This window comes from Salvelinus sp. IW2-2015, unplaced genomic scaffold (genome assembly GCF_002910315.2).
Source record: "Salvelinus sp. IW2-2015 unplaced genomic scaffold, ASM291031v2 Un_scaffold3555, whole genome shotgun sequence".
Lineage (NCBI taxonomy): Eukaryota > Metazoa > Chordata > Actinopteri > Salmoniformes > Salmonidae > Salvelinus > Salvelinus sp. IW2-2015.
In genome coordinates, this window is record NW_019944834.1 from 1813 (window position 1) to 19849 (window position 18037).

Below are 18037 nucleotides of genomic sequence, written 5' to 3' on the forward strand. Positions count from 1 at the left end.
GTGTGGACATAGGCAGATGTTGCAGTTAGAGGATGCAGCATATTGTATTATAATATTCATTAGGTTACATCTGTCAGTACAAACTTTAATTGTAAAATATGTAATTCACTTTTTGGGGGTCGGCTCCCTACCTAAAAACCCCCAAATGGCACTATACCACTTACATAACATGTGAATTTGATGTGTTTACATGTTTTATTTGTAAAATACACTACAGCAGTTGTGTATTGCTTTTTTGACAAGTTTCATCATGGTTTGTCAATAAAACGTACTTGAATATGGACAGCAATTGTTGTAGATGAAAATAAATCAGTCAATTGAAATAAATTCATTAGGCCCTAATCTATGGATGTCACATGACAGGAAATGCAGATAAGCATACATTTAGTAAATTTCAGTATATGTAAAAACAACAACAAAGGTAGGGGTGTGGATCAGAAGACAAGTCAGTATCTGGTGTGACCACCATTTGCCTCATGCAGCGAGACACATCTCCTTCGCATAGCGTTGATCCAGCTGTTGAATGTTGTCCCACTCCCCTTCAATGGCTGTGTGAACTTGCTGGAAATTGGAACATGCCGTCTTACACTTCATCCAGAGCATCCCAAACATGCTCAATGGTGACATGTATGGAATTATGTTTAGATCCTTGCAGCATGGGACTGTGCATTATCATGCTGAAACATGAGATGGCGGCGGACTAATGGCATGACAATGGGCCTCAGGATGAATGCAGATGAGCTTCACTGAGACGGTTCTGACAGTTTTTGCAGAAACTCTTGTTGTTCAAACCCACATGTCATCACTGTCCGGGTGACTGGTCACAGACAATCCCGCAGGTGAAGAAACTAGATGTAGAGGTCCTGGGCTGTGTGCTTACACATGGTCTGCGGTTGTGAGGCTTGTTGATGTACTGCCAAGTACTCTAAAATAACGTGGAAGGCAGCTTATGGTAGAGAATTTAATGTTCATTTATCTGGCAACAGCTCTGGTGGACATTCTACAGTCAGCCTGCCAATTGCACACTCCCTCAAAACTGAGACATCTGCGGCATTGTGTTGTAACAAAACTGAACATTTTAGTGCCTTTTATTGTCCTCAGCACAAGATGCACCTGTGTAATGATCACGCTGTTCAATCAACTTTTTGATATACCACACCTGTCAAGTAGATGGATTATCTTGACAAAGGAGAAATGCTCACAAACAGGAATGTAAACAAATGTGTGCACAATTTTAGAGGAATAAGCTCTTGGAAAAGCTGGACAATTTCTGGGATCTTTTTTCAGCTCATGAAACATTACATGCTACGTTTATATTTTTCATTATAAATTATGGAATTGAGATTCTTCTGATTTAATTAAGTGTTTTTCTTATTTGTATACAACACAAATATTGCGGGAAAATGGAGGCCGATGAAGGTCGTCACTAGTTACCACAGCAGCAAAGTCATACATCCCGCCTATTTCTACAATTTGTTCTTAAAATTGTATTGTAATCCTAATATTAATACACTGCTAACCTTTAAATAAAGACCAAAAAGCTAATTTCGTTTCATATTTTTTACGATATAACCGATTATGACTTTGTGGCTGTGGTAACTAGTGACCACCGACATAAACGAGTACTTACGGTTCCCCAGCGCCACCTCGTCAGCTGTCCGGAATGAAACGGTTAACACCAACGCAATTGTTCCGCAAGTAGTTAATTTTCTAGTTCACTCCTGTAAACCCTGTAGCATGTCTTTCGAACTGCCTTTCGTTGTCGTGTTGCCTCCATTATGGAAACTTTGACAGCAACAGCCTTGCAAGACATCTGTCAACTTATGGGAGAAACCTATGCTGCTCTTCGAGTGGAAATGGTGCATGAACAAAATCAAAGTTCGAGGACAAAATTGCAGGCGATGGAGAATGGGACAGGGGTGGAGAATCCAGCGAACTGCATGGACGCATTCAAAAACTCAGGTGAGATTAAATATCTAATAGTTATGCCTATATGTAAATGTCTATAGGAAGTGGGGTAGATATACAATAGCTAGCTATGTCGCCTAGTTAGCTAGCAGTCGCCTATTTATGAAAGTACGAGAGCGCTATATTTCATGACGTCGCCTGATCCTTCAGCGCTACAGTAGGCCTATTGCTGTGCTCCTAATGTAATTTCTTTAGCTTTAGTGAAGGTGCTTTACAAATAAAATCTATTTATCCGATTAATACTACCATCATGAGTGATGATTGCATATTTCCACTACATGGTTTTTGAAGTTTCAGTCTCGTATAACCAACATTTTCAGAATCTCAAGCTTTATCTGTGTTTGTTTCCCCGCCAGGTTTGAGAAAATTCCCAGTTGTCGAGCAAATCCTCAATGAACAAGAGGCCAATGGTCTTTGGCTAGAAGGTGATCCTACTGTGGAAGACGAAGGTCCACCATCACTGGTACCAGAAGGAGAAGAGCCAGCACAGCCTCTTAGTCAGACAACAGACATGGTGAGTTGAGTTTGCTGATTTTATAAAGGTAGAGGCAGGTAACGCCAAAATAAAAAATACGAAAATAGTGTCTTAATAGGGTGTTGGGCCACCAGAACACCTTCAATGGCCTTGGAATAGATTCTACAAGTGTCTGGAACTTACTGGAGATGAACATTTACATGAGAAATTACATAATTTGGTGTATTTGTTGATAGTGGTGGAAAATGCTGTCTCAGGTCCGCTCCAGAATCACCCGTAAGTGTTAAATTGGGTCTAGATCTGGTGACAGAGACACATACTTAACCCCCTTGCTCCTTTTAGACCCCTCTTTCAAAGTCCCTGAGATTTCTTCTAGCCATGGTAGCTAACTAATGGGCAACTGGGCATATTTATACATTCCCTAAACATGATGGGATGTTAAACAGGGCCTACAATTATTTTTTGGTCCACCAGCCACTGTAAGTAGATTTTAAAATCTACCAGCTACTCAGATTTTTTTACCAGACAAAATATTTCTTTAAAATTACACCAACAAAAAACAAGAAATGGACAGCATGCTTTGTAATGTTTATACAACAAATGTATTACTAGTAAGAAGTAAAGTGGTGTATTGTTTTAATTTAATTTCATATGACCTGAATCTTTTAACCAAAATATCATAGATGAGACAAATGTTTTCACCTTGCCCTTTAAGGGCGGGAGTTACCGTGATAATGCTACTTGAGTCATGTTTGTGCCTGTGAGTGAGTCTGCTAGTAGCAGCTTTGTCTTTTCCCTAGCAGTTGAAATGCAAACATTGAAAAAAAAAAAAATGTAAATAGCAAAGAACATAAGGAAAATGTCTCACTTAAGTATTCTGCCCTATGTCCACACTCTCTCACTAAAATGTAATACCCTCAAACACCAAGTTAGGCATATATAATTTACAAATAGGCCACCAGTGTCATTGGTGAATGATAATTATTTGCGTTTTACCGGTGAAATGTCCAAACTGCATCTGCATGACAATCATTTGATCTCAATCAGCTTCATGGGGATATGCACTTAGATCTTCTTGAGTTACTGTTTCAGGAGCGAAATAGAGCAGATGGTGTTAAACTATTAAACTACTAATTTATATTCTCAAATTGAAAAAAGGGCAGGAGCGCCGCTCCCTTGCGCTCCGGCGGCACCACTCCCCTGGTCTTTGTTAAGCAGCCTTACTCTAATCTCCTTGACTCTTGAGGACTCCTTTGCCTTCCCCACGTCGATACCGTACACGGTGGTCTGGATGAATGTGTAGAAGTTACACAACGCTTCATGGTAGGACACACTGAAGACATAGTGTGCCTTAAAGAGCTCATCAAAAGCTGCCACTGATGTTTGGGCCTTGCATGGGATGGCCTTCTGGTCAACGACGATGTAAAACTTCTGAAGGCTGTTCTTCCTTTCACCGACACAGAGGAGGAAGGGCTGCTGCTCATATCTAACCGTCTCAAGGAAGGTCACCATACTTGTCCCCACCTGAGGAAAAGAGAACAAGACAACAGTAAATAACGTGTTCCACAATCCCGAGGGCAGCCCACATGACCACTAGGCAGGTAGAGTAGTGCAGTGGTTCCCAACTCCAGTCCTCCAGGGCCTTCAACAGTACACATTTTATTGTAGCCCTGTACAAGCACACCTGAAACATGTCAACTAATCATCCAGCCGTTGAATCAAGTTAGTTTGTCAGGGGACGCACCATGTGCTGTTCAGGGTACTTGAGTTGGGAAACACTGGCCTAGTGGTTAGAGGTGAGCAAGCAGGCAGAGGGTTGCCAGTTCCATTCTAGATGCCATTGCCTTCCRTTGTGCCCATGAGCAAGGTACTTTACTTCCCACAACAGCAGCTCCCCAGGCACCCAGTCTGGCAGCCCCCCCGCACCTCTCCAAAACCTGTATATGCATGTGCGTCTTTCGGCGGGGTTGGGTTAAAAGAGAAAGTCAAATTTCGGTTGGACCTTGTGTGCAATTGACCAATAAAGTGATCGTAATCTTAATCTAAGCAACCTAGCGATAAGGGTTTAGCTTAACTATATTTTCACTCATATGCACTCAGAGTTTCATAAAATGGATGGTTATCCTATTTACATGGGATGTAATTGAATTTGGCTACACCTCTAGAGACCATTATGTGAAACTGTCATAGTGGCAGGGGAGGGGCTAACAGGAGCTGTGTATTGTTAACAAGTACTGTCCTAAGGAAAGGAGAAGTGCACAAAGATCACAGAACATACAAACCTTCATAAATCTAACCAGATGGTCAGCAGCTTGAGAGGTACGGATCTTTGCGGTCTTCGGGCCCTTTGAGGTCGGGGGTAGGAGATGCAGAAGCAACAAAATGGCTGCCAAGTCACTCTCCCATCCTAATTTTTCAGTGGAAAACAAGAAATGCTCAGTAAAAGCTCACATGCCAGTTTCACTCAGACATTGTATGGTCAAGTTAGAAAAGTAATTGGAAACACCAAAGAACAYATATTTGAATTCTGCACTAGTACCATAATCATTGGATTCATGCTGCGCAGACGAGAGGAGGTCTTCCACAGGTTCGCTGAAGGGAAGGGTTTTGCAATCTGCGATGACCCTGGSTTTGAAAAATGTTGGCCACTTCGTCATAAATGTCCCAGACACCACCTCTCCGAAAAGTCTGGTGAAATCTTGGTTGATCTGAAGTACATTCAACAAAAAGTCACAAAATTAATCTTTCCACTTTTTTTAAAATCACCAAAACATGATGAATTCTATTCATACAGTCTTACCAAGCCTGTAGTGTCAAGGAATCTGGGGAAGACATCTAGGACAGTTGAGGACTTCTCCGGATCATGAACCACCTCCTGTCTGTATTGGAACGTCGCCATCATCTTCTCTCGAACCAGTGACTCATTAGTTGTTGTATGCTGAAGCACAGATATCGCCTCTCTGCATTCATCCCCGACAGTTGCTCAACAGCTGAAGGGCAACTTCGCTGAGCCTTGGGACCATTTTGATAGGTGGGCTTGGTTCTCTTCTTGTCTTACATGAGTGTTGCGCCCCACTGTCTTTATCTCCAGGTCAGGTAACCAGACCCACTAGCTGCATCGTAATATTTTTCCTGTCAATCAATAAGAAAACAGTTATAAAAAGATGAACGCCGTTTTAATGTCCTGGAACTTTTGGCCTGGTATCTCCAGAGAGAATTCAGTCCTACATTTATACTTACATAGCCATGCTCTGAATCGGATCATTCAAGTAGGGGAATAAAGTACAATCCCCAGGGCGTAGTTGGTGCGGACACTTGATGGGGGGCCTCCTTCGAGGAAGAATACAAAAATATCTAAATAAAATGTTTAAATAAAATACTGTTTTAAATGTGCATTGTATGCATCCCACCATCAGAACATAAAAGTCCCTCAGGAAATAAAAAGTTATTTGAAGTGACTTGCCTAGTTAAATAAAGGCTGAAAAAAAAAAAAAAATTGGAATAAAAATTCTGTAAAAGCTACCATCAGTGATTCTTTCTCAGCAAAACGTCAGTCAGCCCGCTACATGGTTTGATCTAAAGCTGATGGATGGTGCTGGGGAACCACCCCCCCAGTATGACACACAGGTACTTCAAGTTTGACTAAATCATGCACTGTTAAACATAATACAGCTTTGGTCATCACACATTTCTAACACATTGAATTATTACGTACCCATGACTTTCCATCATGTCGGCCACAATAATGTTCACCATCAGTCTCGTGTGCTATCCGTAAGACCTTTGGTTTTCCCATACTCCTGGAATACCTTTTCTCCACCTGGCTTTGAGTGAAGGATGGCACTGATCATCTAGAAAAACACATCAAAACAATAGACGCCTTTGTGATCAGTCGAGCATCTTCAAGGTAGTGGTAATGGACAAGAAGACAAGGGTATGTAAATAGGCGGAACAAAAACAGCTACACGTGTTTTAAAGTAATATCACTACGCGCTAGTAGTGGAGCTAACAGCAGCGTTTTACACAACTCACGTCTCTTGCTGCATTTCTGTCTGTAGGTTCATCAGTCAGACCTCTTTTTCTTGCCTTGTTTTTTCCAGAGTTAAAGCTGATCCAGAGGAATCAGACCCAACTGAGCAGATCGAGACCTCAGACATGGACACTTGTTCATCTGAAAGATTACAAAGATGTAACTTTCAGGGAAAATTCAGCACAAAAAAATCCCTACCATTACCACTATTTGCTAAAGAGCTCTAACTAGAATCTGATGGACATTACAAAAACAATCCAACAATGACTTACCAAATGTCTCGATCAACTGATAACAGATGAGTGAAAATAAGATGTGGGTATTTTGATGGACTACACTTTAGCAAAGAATTGGGATAATATGTGCAGGAGGAACTTAGCTGTGCCTTTGCATTCATCACCTAACAGTTCCTCAACAGCTGAAGGGGAACTTTGTTGAGCCTTTGGACCATTTTGATAGGTGGACTTGGTTCTCCTCTTGATCTTACATGATTTGTTGCGCCCCACTGTCTTTATTCTCCAGGTCAGATAACCAGACCACTAGCTGCGTCGTAATATTGTTCCTGTCAGTCAAAACAAAACAGATCAAAATGATCAACACCATTTAATTTAACATCCTGGAACTGTAGGCCTGGTATCCCTGAGAGAGAATTCAGTCCTCCGTTCATACTTACATAACCATGCTCTGAATCGGGATCATTCAAGTAGGGGAATAAAGTCACAATCCCCAGGGCGTAGTTGGTGCGGACACTTGATGGGGGGATCCTACTTTGAGGAAGATAAAATAAAAAGTAACAACAATTCTAGTAAAAGCGATAATCAGTGATTCATTTCTCAGCAAAACTGAAGCCCCACTACATGTTGTGATCTAAAGCTGAGGGATGGTTCTGGGGAAACCCACTCAGTATTAACAGATAGACTGGCACTCTACAGGGAATGCATGCATGACTGGTTTTCAGATCCACCTAAAATCACAATGCCACAGTAATGGAGCTTGTGTCAAAGGGCACCCTAAAATGAAAGCTTTTAAGATATTTTCATACGTCAAAAGTACACTACTGTCACGCCATGTTTCCATTTCCTAACCATTGGTTTGTAGATATAGTAACTATACCTCAAAATGAACGGAAAGAATTGGCAACAAAAATCTATCAAGCAATAGTGTGGGAGGTGGACATGCAGTATATTGACAGTAGTCTGCTTTTAAGGTCTGAAATCACTAGCAGACTTTCATTTTGGGGTGTCTAATACCTTTAAGTTTGACAAATGATACACTTAAAATTATACCATTTGTCATCATACGTACCCAGATTTTTCCATCATGTCGGCCACAATAATGTTCACCATCAGTCTCCGTGTGCTATCCGTAAGACCTTTGGTTTTCCCATACTCCTGGAATACCTTTTCTCCACCCGGCTTTGAGTGAAGGATGGCACTGATCATCTAGAAAAACACAACGACAAAAAATGGAAGCCTTGTGATCAGTCGTGCATCTTCAAGGTACTGGTAATGGGCAACAYTTTACACAACTCACATCTCTTGCTGCATTTCTGTCTGTGGGTTCATCAGTCAGACCTCTTTTCCTTGCCTTGGCTTCATCCAGAGTTATAGTTGAACTGATAGAGACCTCAGAGTGCGTGAGCTCATGCGTGTTGAGGGATTTGATGTAGGTGAACCCTTTCCCACACACAGCGCAACTGTAGGTTTTCACGGTGTTGTGTTTGTGCCGCTGGTGCCTGGTCAAGCCGCTCTGACGCTGGAATTTCTCACCGCAGATATCGCAGCGAAAACGTGGCTTCCCRGTGTGTTCTAACATGCGTGTTTTATACTTTGTCTTTATGGGTGTCGCAGCATCCTCAGCTGACACCAGCAACGGACTCTGTTCTCTCTTGAAGTCGTCRAGTCCAAGTTCTCTGGATCCCCCAGAGGCTGGACTTCTCTCTTCCTCATCACTTTCTCCYSYGATATTCTGGTTGGCCTTGGGAGTCTCTGGAATCCACTCGCCGTAACCTGGAAATGAAGTMACCAACAATGAATGTGACAGAGTTAGCTTTACAATGACTCATTAAAAGGGATAGTTTACTTTGAGGGTCTTTACAAGTGCAAAATAAAATAAAGACCACATTGATTAGCGTAAATCAAACCGTTTGTCTTGCCTTCATGTTTGTTAGAAAGCAGAGAGCATATCCAACTGACAATYTCTTAGAAAAAAAATATTAACTATTGGAACCAAGATTTAAAAAATAACTGATGCTGGCACAAGATGGAGGGAAAGATGGAGCATAACTAACAAAATTACAGTAAACGAAAATGTACGCTTAATCCAGTATAATGTATAGAATTGATTATACAAGAGACAAAATTCAGCMCAATGGCAGAGTCATGTCTTAAGTGTAAAACTATTAATGACTCAATAATCCATGTTTTCTGGGAATGCTATAATGCCCAGAAATTGTGGGTGGAGCTATAAAGTTGGCTGTCAGAAGTATTACAATGTAAATGTATTTTTAATCCGTCTGTCTGCATATTTTAAGACATGACATATTGGGGTGTAGTGAGTTACCCAATGGGCTGGACGATTCTGTTATCACTCATCTTGAAAAAAACGTATACTGAAAACTTGGAAGTCAATCAATCCACTGACATTGATACAATGGAAAAATGTAATGATTTATTATTGAATTAGTAAGGGCGACCAAGAAAAACAAATCGGTTCAATTTAAGGCCAAGTGGCAAACAATAATGCAGGCACGAGGGATGGGGTGTGAGCATGCTGGTCTGGGCAGATGAGATGTAGTCTGTGTGTCTAAGTTGTTGTTCGTATATATACACACACACACATTTGTTTAAGGAATGGATTTTTTTTATTTTTTATGTATATTACAAAAATAAATAATTTATATAATTATGACAAGTACACAATGTAATACAAGCGAAATAAAATACTTTACATCGTGATTGAAAATAGTTGCTTCAACTAACCTTCCGATTCCAGATCATCATCAGCCATTTCCTCCTGTTTGATGAGCCATACTGGCCATGGTACCTTCCAAAAGACAATGTCATTATTGATGAATAACGTTCTAAACCACAGCCAGTTATGTTGGGGATGCATCAACATCACAAACATCTCGTGTGGTGGTCCTCACTTACAAAGTAGGTGGGACAAACCAAACGGAATTTACCGTGTCTGTAATCTGACCAGGGGGCTGTGRTGGCTCTTGTCTCTCCGTCTCTGGCACCGGTGATGCTAGGCCTTCAAAAACAGCACCGTCTTCTAGCCAATGATAGTTGGCCTCTTGTTTATTGAGGATTTGCCCCACGATTGGAAAGTTTCCAAAACTTGGTGGGGTAACTAACATACAAATAATGAAAATAGACGCATTAATGATTTTATACATATATTTTTACAGACACCACTATAGTGGTGGTTTAGCCCTCTGTGGTTATTTTTGTTATAAACTGGGTCGTTCAAGCCCTGAATGTTGATTTGCTGACAGCCATGGTATTTCAGACCGTACACTGAACCTTTATATTTAGTGCTCTAATTACGTTGGTAACCAGTTTATAACAGCAATAAGGCACCTCAGGTGTTTGTGGTATATGGCAAATATACCACGGCTAAGGGCTTTGTCAAGGCACTCTGCGATGCGTTGTGCATAAGAACAGCCCTTAGCCGTGGTATATTAGCCATATACCACACCCCCTCGTACATTATTGCTTAATTAAACCATGGATGTACACCAGACGCTAAAATGTGTGTTGTACACTAAATAGTTAACTGTCAACATCTCACCAGGTTTTGAAGCGTTCTTAAGGCAGTTCGCTGGCTTCTCCATCCTTGTCTCTTTTTTATTTTGTTCATGCAACATTTCCACTCGAAGAGCAGCATAGCTTTCTCCCATAAATTGACAGATTTCTTGCACGACTGTTGCTGTCAAAGCTTCCATAATGGAGGTGACACGACAACGAAAAGCGAGTTCGTGAGACATGGTTACCAAGTAGACTACAACAAACAATCTAATTTGTTCCTACTGTTATGTGAGAAGGCTACAGTAAACATCTTCTTTGTTATCAGATGGTGGCTTCACCTTTTCACACCTCTTCACATCCCCCGGAAGTTTTCTTCTGATTAGTTCCCGGACAGCTGACGAGGTTGGGCGGGCCGGTGAAATACCGTAAATACAAGTTTAGATACGCCCTTGATTCTAGCAGCTTCTTACATCTTTTGTTGAGAATTTATTTGATACTCAAATATTAATAGGAAATTTCCCAACAGCATAAGTGGCGTTTTCTTTTCTCCCACTAAACAAAATCAACAAGACAAACTGCCTGAACAACTTTCAAACATTCTCATCCTCTTGATCTTATAAGCTGCTATGTACCTTTCTACAGCTATAAAATACTAAGCTATATAACTTGATTGTAATAGCYTAGATTTGAACAACCATTGTTTGGTGTGAGTGAGTGGAGCATGATTCCCCATCTTTTCAACATACTTTGTACAATAGTCAACTTTAACAAGTTATAGAGACTGCAAGAAATGTTCAAAATGTCTATAGTTTTCCTCCCCAATTGTTTGTTGTGCTTGTTTGCAAGACCAGCACTCAGGCCTTGGAAATGGAACTGGCAGCCAGGTCATAACCGTAACCCAATGAAACTGAGGGGTCAGATTAACAAATGCAATTTTCTCCATTTGTATGGTAAAAAAATATACAACATGAATGTACAAGATTTGTTATAAAAATATTATAATAGAATTCAGCCATCAATGAAGTAGTTGATGCATGAAGCCTATAGCCTGAAATCCAGAACCTGTTTTGCTAACATTCCACTCCTTGTACTCTTTTTCTTGGCCAAATTGTTTTGCTTCTCAATGACAAAAAGCAAAAGCAGAAACAGATCTGAGATCAGGCTATAATGCCTCTGTTTGCAAAGCAGGCATCTACCAGGAATCAGGGTGTTTTCTGTTCATGTGTGCTCGCATGTTCTTCATGGTCACCATACGCCCACATATGGTGCAGGTGGCGGTCAGTCTCTGTCTCAGTCTGGTCCCTTCAGCATGTTTCATGGTGCCGTGTTGTTGTGCCACAGACACAGGATCTGATTCTGCTCCCTCCAATGGAGTGGCTATCTCCGGGTGTTTCCTCAGCAGGTGCTGCTTCAAGTTCTTTCTCAGGAGCACAAAACCACAGTGATCACACATAGTCGTCAGAGTCCTATAGGCTGGACTATGAGGCAGTTGGATATGGGTGGTGATTTTAATACGCTGGTTTACAGCAGGCGTGGGCAGTACCAAAGGTGTGGACGGTACAGCATGCGTAGAGGGCAGTGCAGCTGATGAAACAGGAGCTGAAGCCCCTTGACACAACAGCAGATGACTTGCCATGGCATCCCTCCTGATGATAGTTCTCTCACACTGGGGGCAGTGATAATGGCCATCTGTCCTACAGTCCAAATTGCATTTACAAATCTTTTTATCTAGAAAAATTAGACGGAAATGAGTAAAGCACATCTGGACAAGAATGATAATACAATCTAGCAGACTACATGGTTAAAACATCAGCATACCTTTGAAAGACACTGCATTTTTCAGGTGCACATCAACATGGCGCTGTAATCTTGAGCGTTTGGTTGGTTTAAAGCTGAGACAAAGTGGACAGTGGAACAATTTGCAGCAGGTTGTGCATCTTGTGAGTGATAGTAGAGAATTGACAGGAACAATCGAATGGTGCACCTGTAACAAATAACTTAATGTAAGTAAAAAATAATAATAATGAGATTGGCTAATTGTTGGGCTTAACAAAGTTCTATGGTGCCATATTTATTGGAGTATCAATTAAAGTGCATGCAGAAAGGATAGGATTATATTAAGGATTATGGGTAGGCGTATTAATATATCTGACATCACACACAAACAACCACTGACAATAACACATTACTGGCTCCAACACAACACACTGTGGATAGCAAACATCATAGAATGTTCACATATATTCAATGTCCCAAACATATGTAAGCAACGCCACTAGCCAGGCAACTCACGTTAGCCAGCCAGCCAACTCACATTAGCCAGCCAGCCAACTCACATTAGCCAGCCAGCCAACTCACATTAGCCAGCCAGCCAACTCACATTAGCCAGCCAGCCAACTCTTAGTACAAGTTAGCTAGCTAGATATGAAACGTTAAAGTATGCTTCTTATTTGTTTTAACATTAAGAAGTTGCGTCGTTGAAACGTATAATTTGCTACGAAACGTGAGTCTAATTTATATAGTCTCATTTATGAATTAGGCCCCCAGTATATGATCACAAGCTCCACTGACCTCATCTTCCGTAAGCTTAACCAGAGAGGATGTGGTCTTTGGTTTAACAGGCTGTGATGGTCCTTGCGATGACATCGGTAACAGTGGAGCGTAATCATCATGACCTGTGGGATCATCGTGGTCAAAGGGATCATCTTCCATATCAGCACCGCTGGCCTCTTCTTCATCCTGCTGTTCTTCAACAGGGGTCTTTCTCAAACCTGGTGGGGTAACATACCAGTTAAGATTTGGGTACTGTGAATCACAGTACCTTTAGTTCCCTAGCTATGAAGGCCCATATTCCATAATATCTAACTTACTAGAAAAAAAAGAGTTGCCATAACATTGACTGCATAGTGTTACAGCTAATGGCTGTACTTAAAGGGATTTACATTGGATCCCACATTTATTGGGGACAACTGACCCCTTCATTCACCCCCAATGTGTAGTGTTCACCTGGGTGATAGCTTGCTCTCATTTACACAAGCCATATTGGAGTCAAATGGGCTAGGTGATAGTTAACCCTAACCCAAGATTGAATGTGGGCCAAGCAACCACCCATACAGGGTTATAGGTAGCTAGCTATCTTCTAGCTCTGGTCCAGGGCAGAGCTAACCTCTAGATCAGTGGTAACCAACCTTTTCTGAATCAAGATCACTTTGAGTCAAAATGCCAGCCGAGCTCTTCCGCTCAGATAAAAACATGACTAAGCAGGTTAGTTGAAAAATCTATGGCACATTTATGAGTTGAAATTTTCCGGATTGACTGACTTTCGTGTCTTAAAGTAAAGATGGACTGTCGTTTCGCATTGCTTATTTGAGCTGTTCTTACCATAATATGAACTTTGTGYTTTATCAAATAGGGCTATCTTCTGTATACCACCCCTACCTTGTCACAACAGACCTGATTGGCTCAAACACATTTAAGAAGTAAAGAAATTCCACAAATTAACATTTAACAAAGTACACCTGTTAAATGAAATGCATTCCAGGTTACTACTTCATGAAGCTGGTTGAGTGATCAAAGCTGTCATCAAGGCAAAGGGTGGCTACTTTGAAGAACCTCAAATATAAAATACATTTTGATTTGTTTAACACTTTTTTGGTTACTACATGATTCCATGTGTTATTTCCTAGTTTTGATGTCTTCACTATTATTCGACAATGCAGAAAATCAAGAAATACCCTTGAATGAGTAGGTGTGTCCAAACTTGACTGGTACAGTACATATTACCACGACTAACCTGTACCACAGCACATTGACTCGGTACACCTGGTATATTGCCTCGTTATTGCTTTTCCCCCCAATTTTTTAAAACTTTAGTTTACTCACTTTTCAAATATTTGTTTACTTAAAAAAAACAGCATTGTTGGTCAAGGGCTTATAATGTTAAGTATGCATTTCACGGTAAGGTCCACACATGTTGTATTCGGCGCATGTGACAAGTAATTTGATTTGTGATCTCACCTGCCATTTGTATACGATCAGAAGAACGGCAAGGGCTAAATGCTTGCACAGGCTCCTTCTCCCTCCCTGTGCCAATCTCCTTCGCCAGGGGCTTCCTATTCGGTTCATGGCCACACTCCATTTCCACACGAAGAGCAGCGTAGCTTTCTTCCATTATTTGACACACTGCTAGCACGGCTGTTGCTGTCAAAGTTTCCATAACGGACGCTACACGCGCACGAAAAACGATTTCGTTGAACATATTTTTTATTAATTGACTACAAGCACAAGCCAGCTAGCTTCTTCTCTGCATTGCTTGCTGTTTGGTGTTTTAGGCTGGGTTTCTATACAGCACTTTGAGATATCAGCTGATGTAAGAAGGGCTTTATAAATACATTTGATTTGATTCTCCTACTTCGGGATTGGCGGATCGCATCCAATTTAAATGTACGTACACCGCCACCTACTATACTAAAGTGGGGCCAGTCATTTCCTACCTACATTACTCTCATTATTCCTGTAACTAAAATAAATACATCCACCACTTAACCCTACACCTACAGTATATACCACTATTTTATTAAAATCACCACCCCATTACCTCTTCTGCAGTAAAATCTCGTACACCCAGGTACTTCTCTGCAGCTGCCACCTACACTCATTAAAAACCCACTAACGTTACACCCTTTAACTATTGTCAAATACCGTACCTCCAAGTACTTATATGCAGCTGTCACCACTTTATTTTCTGTGATTTACGTTCCATTTCAGCGGTTCAATTGATAACCATGGCAATGAATGCTATGAAGCCAACCTTACTATGCAGGCTAGCTAGCAAACAAACTTACCCGCGCAATACCCTTTTCCGGGGTTAAACCATCTACTTCCGGAGACAATTCAGCGTAAACACTGAGATCACAGTTTACTGTCTGATGAGATAAAGCTTCATGCATTATTCTCAAAGACAAAATACGTTCTTCTCATTTCCCATGAGTTGGTTTATTTCTCAAAACATCCCAAAAAACGTTTAAACTTTAACACAAGCATGTGCCTTGTGACAATCTTATTTTGGCCTGATTATTTTCAACACTACACAAATACTGTAGGAATTTGAATAATAAAAAGTTGAACCTTATGTTGAACCAATATAACAATCTGCAGCAAACATTGATTCATTCTTTTCATTACAATTTGCTCTAGAATACAAAATAATAGTTAGAGGAGAAAAAAGAGAACGCAAAGTATGAATACAAAGAACAGGTAACGCGACTTTTAATGCCGCGTGTACGTGCTAGTCGGAACTGGGAAACTCGGAATATACAACTTGCTAACTGGTTGAAATCGTGTATAACTAACAAGTCGAACATTTCAGAGTTGAGGCATTTAGACAGAGCAATCACACACCTCATTCAATTTCCAATCAATTCAGAAAAAAACAATCCTAAATCAACACAGCAAATCAATACAACATATCATTTCCTTGCGTGAACTGCCTGGTGTCTTATCAGATTGCTCAGAAAGGAGAAGTTTTTTCCACACTGGGTGCAGTGGAACCGTTTCTCCCCTGTATGGACACTCTGATGCACTTTCAGGTTGCTGGAATGAGAGAATTGTTTCCCGCATTGAGCGCATCTGAAAGGTTTCTCCCCTGTGTGTACTCTCTGGTGCCGCTTCAGGCCGCACAGCTGGCTGAACTGCTTCCCACACAGGGCACACTCGTACGGTTTCTCCCCCGTGTGGACCCTCTGGTGCATCTTGAGCTGGCACAGGTGAGGGTACTCCCTCCCGCARAAGGTGCACCTGTAGGACCTCGCCCCCTCCTCCCTAGACCCTCYGTCCTGATGAGTCCCAGTCATGTCGCCCAGGTGGGTGTCGGGGGCGCTCCCCTCGAAATCCACCCAGGTGGGGTACTGCAGCTCCCCGGTTCCCTCGGCCAATGGAGCGGTGGTTGCGGGGTTCTGAAAGGTGCCGAGGCGGTTGTTGAAAGCGCCGTCCATGCCAATGGTGTAGAAGTGATTGTCAGGTGAGTTCTGTCTYGCTGCWGRCTGGACACCTGGGTGAGGATGATGATGATGATAAGTGTTACTCGAATGTCCTCCAAGAAGCATGGCATCTGCTTCACTATGTCCTCCTTGATGATGCCGGTGTTCCATGATGTCACCTTGTCTCCACGACGAGGGCGTGCCATCCCCATCTTCCCCCTCGTCAACATGGAGGGGGTCAATAACTATGACCTCAGACTTGACCCCTGAACCGCCCTGGGAATACTCGTGTTCACCCCTCACCATCTGAGGAAGTGGGGGAATGGGGTTCAACTTTTTGAGAGGCAAGGGGCTTCCTGAGACTGTCTCGGCAGCATAACTAGAACAAGATGGCCGATCATTCGCTGTATCACTGACTCTTCGCTTACGGGAGTTTACAGGCATATCGGTTGTTCTCTCGGGGTTTAGGCTGCGCTGCTGTTTAGCAACAGGTCCTGGACCTGTGAGTTGGAACACCTGGCTCAGGCTCTCAGGCTCTAGGTCTGACTTGAAAACAGTGTCTGATCTGTTGACAGTCAATATGCTGTGTTTGGTTCTGAGCTGCTCAGTGAGCTCTGTTTGGTCCGTGTCTAGAGAGGTCTGTGTGTTTGGGTCTGTCATTCTGTGGCCACTATTCAGTGCTGAAGGACAAACAGAAGCATGATGGTTCATATGTAGTTCAAATAAAAACATTGAGGTTATGTCAATCAGTATTGTCTTTTCTTACAACAATGCCATTCATCATTATGGCATTCCCTCAGACCCTCCTCTTTCCATGGCTGGAGGATCTCTCTCCCCTTCCACAGTAGATTTTTGGCCTGAAAAAGAGGAGGGGAGGAATTAAGTAGACAGACATGAGGCTCTACAAGCTCTCAAACAAATGCAGGTCTATTAGTAACTCAGATATTACAGGCTATAATATTGTTCACGGGTGCTTGAATTAAGATGCTTATTATGACTCAACTCATGGACACAGAACATCTGAGACTATTCTGTCCTCAAAATTTGAAACTAAAATTGGACTGCAATAATTTCCTGTCTCTTTTGAAAGGAAAACATAGTTTTCTGCCCAACTGACTGATTTCATATCGTAAGCAATGTGAGAATACACTAATGTAGGTTCTATTTGAGAATATTATGTAGGGTCATGGAAATATGTTAGGTATGGAGATATATATTAGGGTCATGTGAGAATATAATATGTAGGGTTCAATGTGAGATATATATTCATGTAGGGTCAATGTGAGTTCTTAGGTACACCACCCCCTTCACGAAAAATGGTTCGCTCCTCACAGCATGAGCTGGTGGCCCTGGCTTCTATAGTAAGCAGGCAGACAGCATCGAGGCATTCAGTTTACTGTTCGATTGAACGTTAGAATGGGTAAAACAACGACCTAAAGAGACTTTGAGCATGGTATATTGTCAGTTGCGCGGCGCGGTTCCAGTACTCAGAAAGACGCGGCCTCTGGGATTTCACGCACAACGTTCTCTAGATTTACATTGAATGGTGCGACAAACAAACCATCCGGTCGCGGCAGTCCAGTGGACGAAAACAACTTGTGATGAGAGATGTCTAAAAAAAAATGGCTAGAATAATGCAGCTAACGGCGGGCACAGACAGACAAATAACAGCGTAGCTACAACATCGGTGTGCAGAAGGCATCTCAGAACGCACAATCATCGGCCCCTTGTTACGGATGGGCTATTGCAGCAGACGACCACACCAGGTTCCACTCCTATCAACTAAAAACAAGCAGAGCGGCTCCAGTGGGCACGCGATCACCACACAACTGGA

General features: G+C 41.9%; 2 protein-coding genes across 9 annotated transcripts; both read right to left on the reverse strand.

Moving 5' to 3' along the window:
* Positions 1-3325: 3325 nt before the first annotated feature.
* LOC112076081 (zinc finger protein 440) lies at positions 3326-15065 on the reverse strand. Of its 8 annotated transcripts, XM_070441172.1 has the most exons (14): positions 14823-15054; positions 14243-14449; positions 12797-12996; positions 12044-12209; positions 10269-11953; positions 9658-9827; positions 9455-9518; positions 8007-8482; positions 7779-7915; positions 7147-7240; positions 5244-5575; positions 4983-5151; positions 4726-4850; positions 3326-3967 (listed from the first exon to the last, which is right to left on the reverse strand). In XM_070441172.1, exons 5-11 carry the CDS (start codon positions 10462-10464, stop codon positions 5525-5527), a joined length of 1188 nt encoding a protein of 395 aa, XP_070297273.1. In that variant the 5' UTR covers positions 10465-11953; positions 12044-12209; positions 12797-12996; positions 14243-14449; positions 14823-15054; the 3' UTR covers positions 3326-3967; positions 4726-4850; positions 4983-5151; positions 5244-5524. The 8 variants fall into 8 exon arrangements, with proteins under 8 accessions (XP_070297273.1, XP_070297276.1, XP_070297277.1 ...); XM_070441175.1 differs by having other exon boundaries at positions 10269-11919; positions 14243-15065; XM_070441176.1 differs by having other exon boundaries at positions 7147-7237; positions 14243-15065.
* Positions 15066-15176: 111 nt separating this feature from the next.
* On the reverse strand, positions 15177-16871 carry LOC139025914 (uncharacterized). The gene has a single exon (XM_070441178.1). The coding sequence runs from the start codon at positions 16861-16863 to the stop codon at positions 15694-15696; it is 1170 nt and encodes a 389-aa protein (XP_070297279.1). The 5' UTR covers positions 16864-16871; the 3' UTR covers positions 15177-15693.
* Between the last annotated feature and the right edge of the window lie 1166 nt (positions 16872-18037).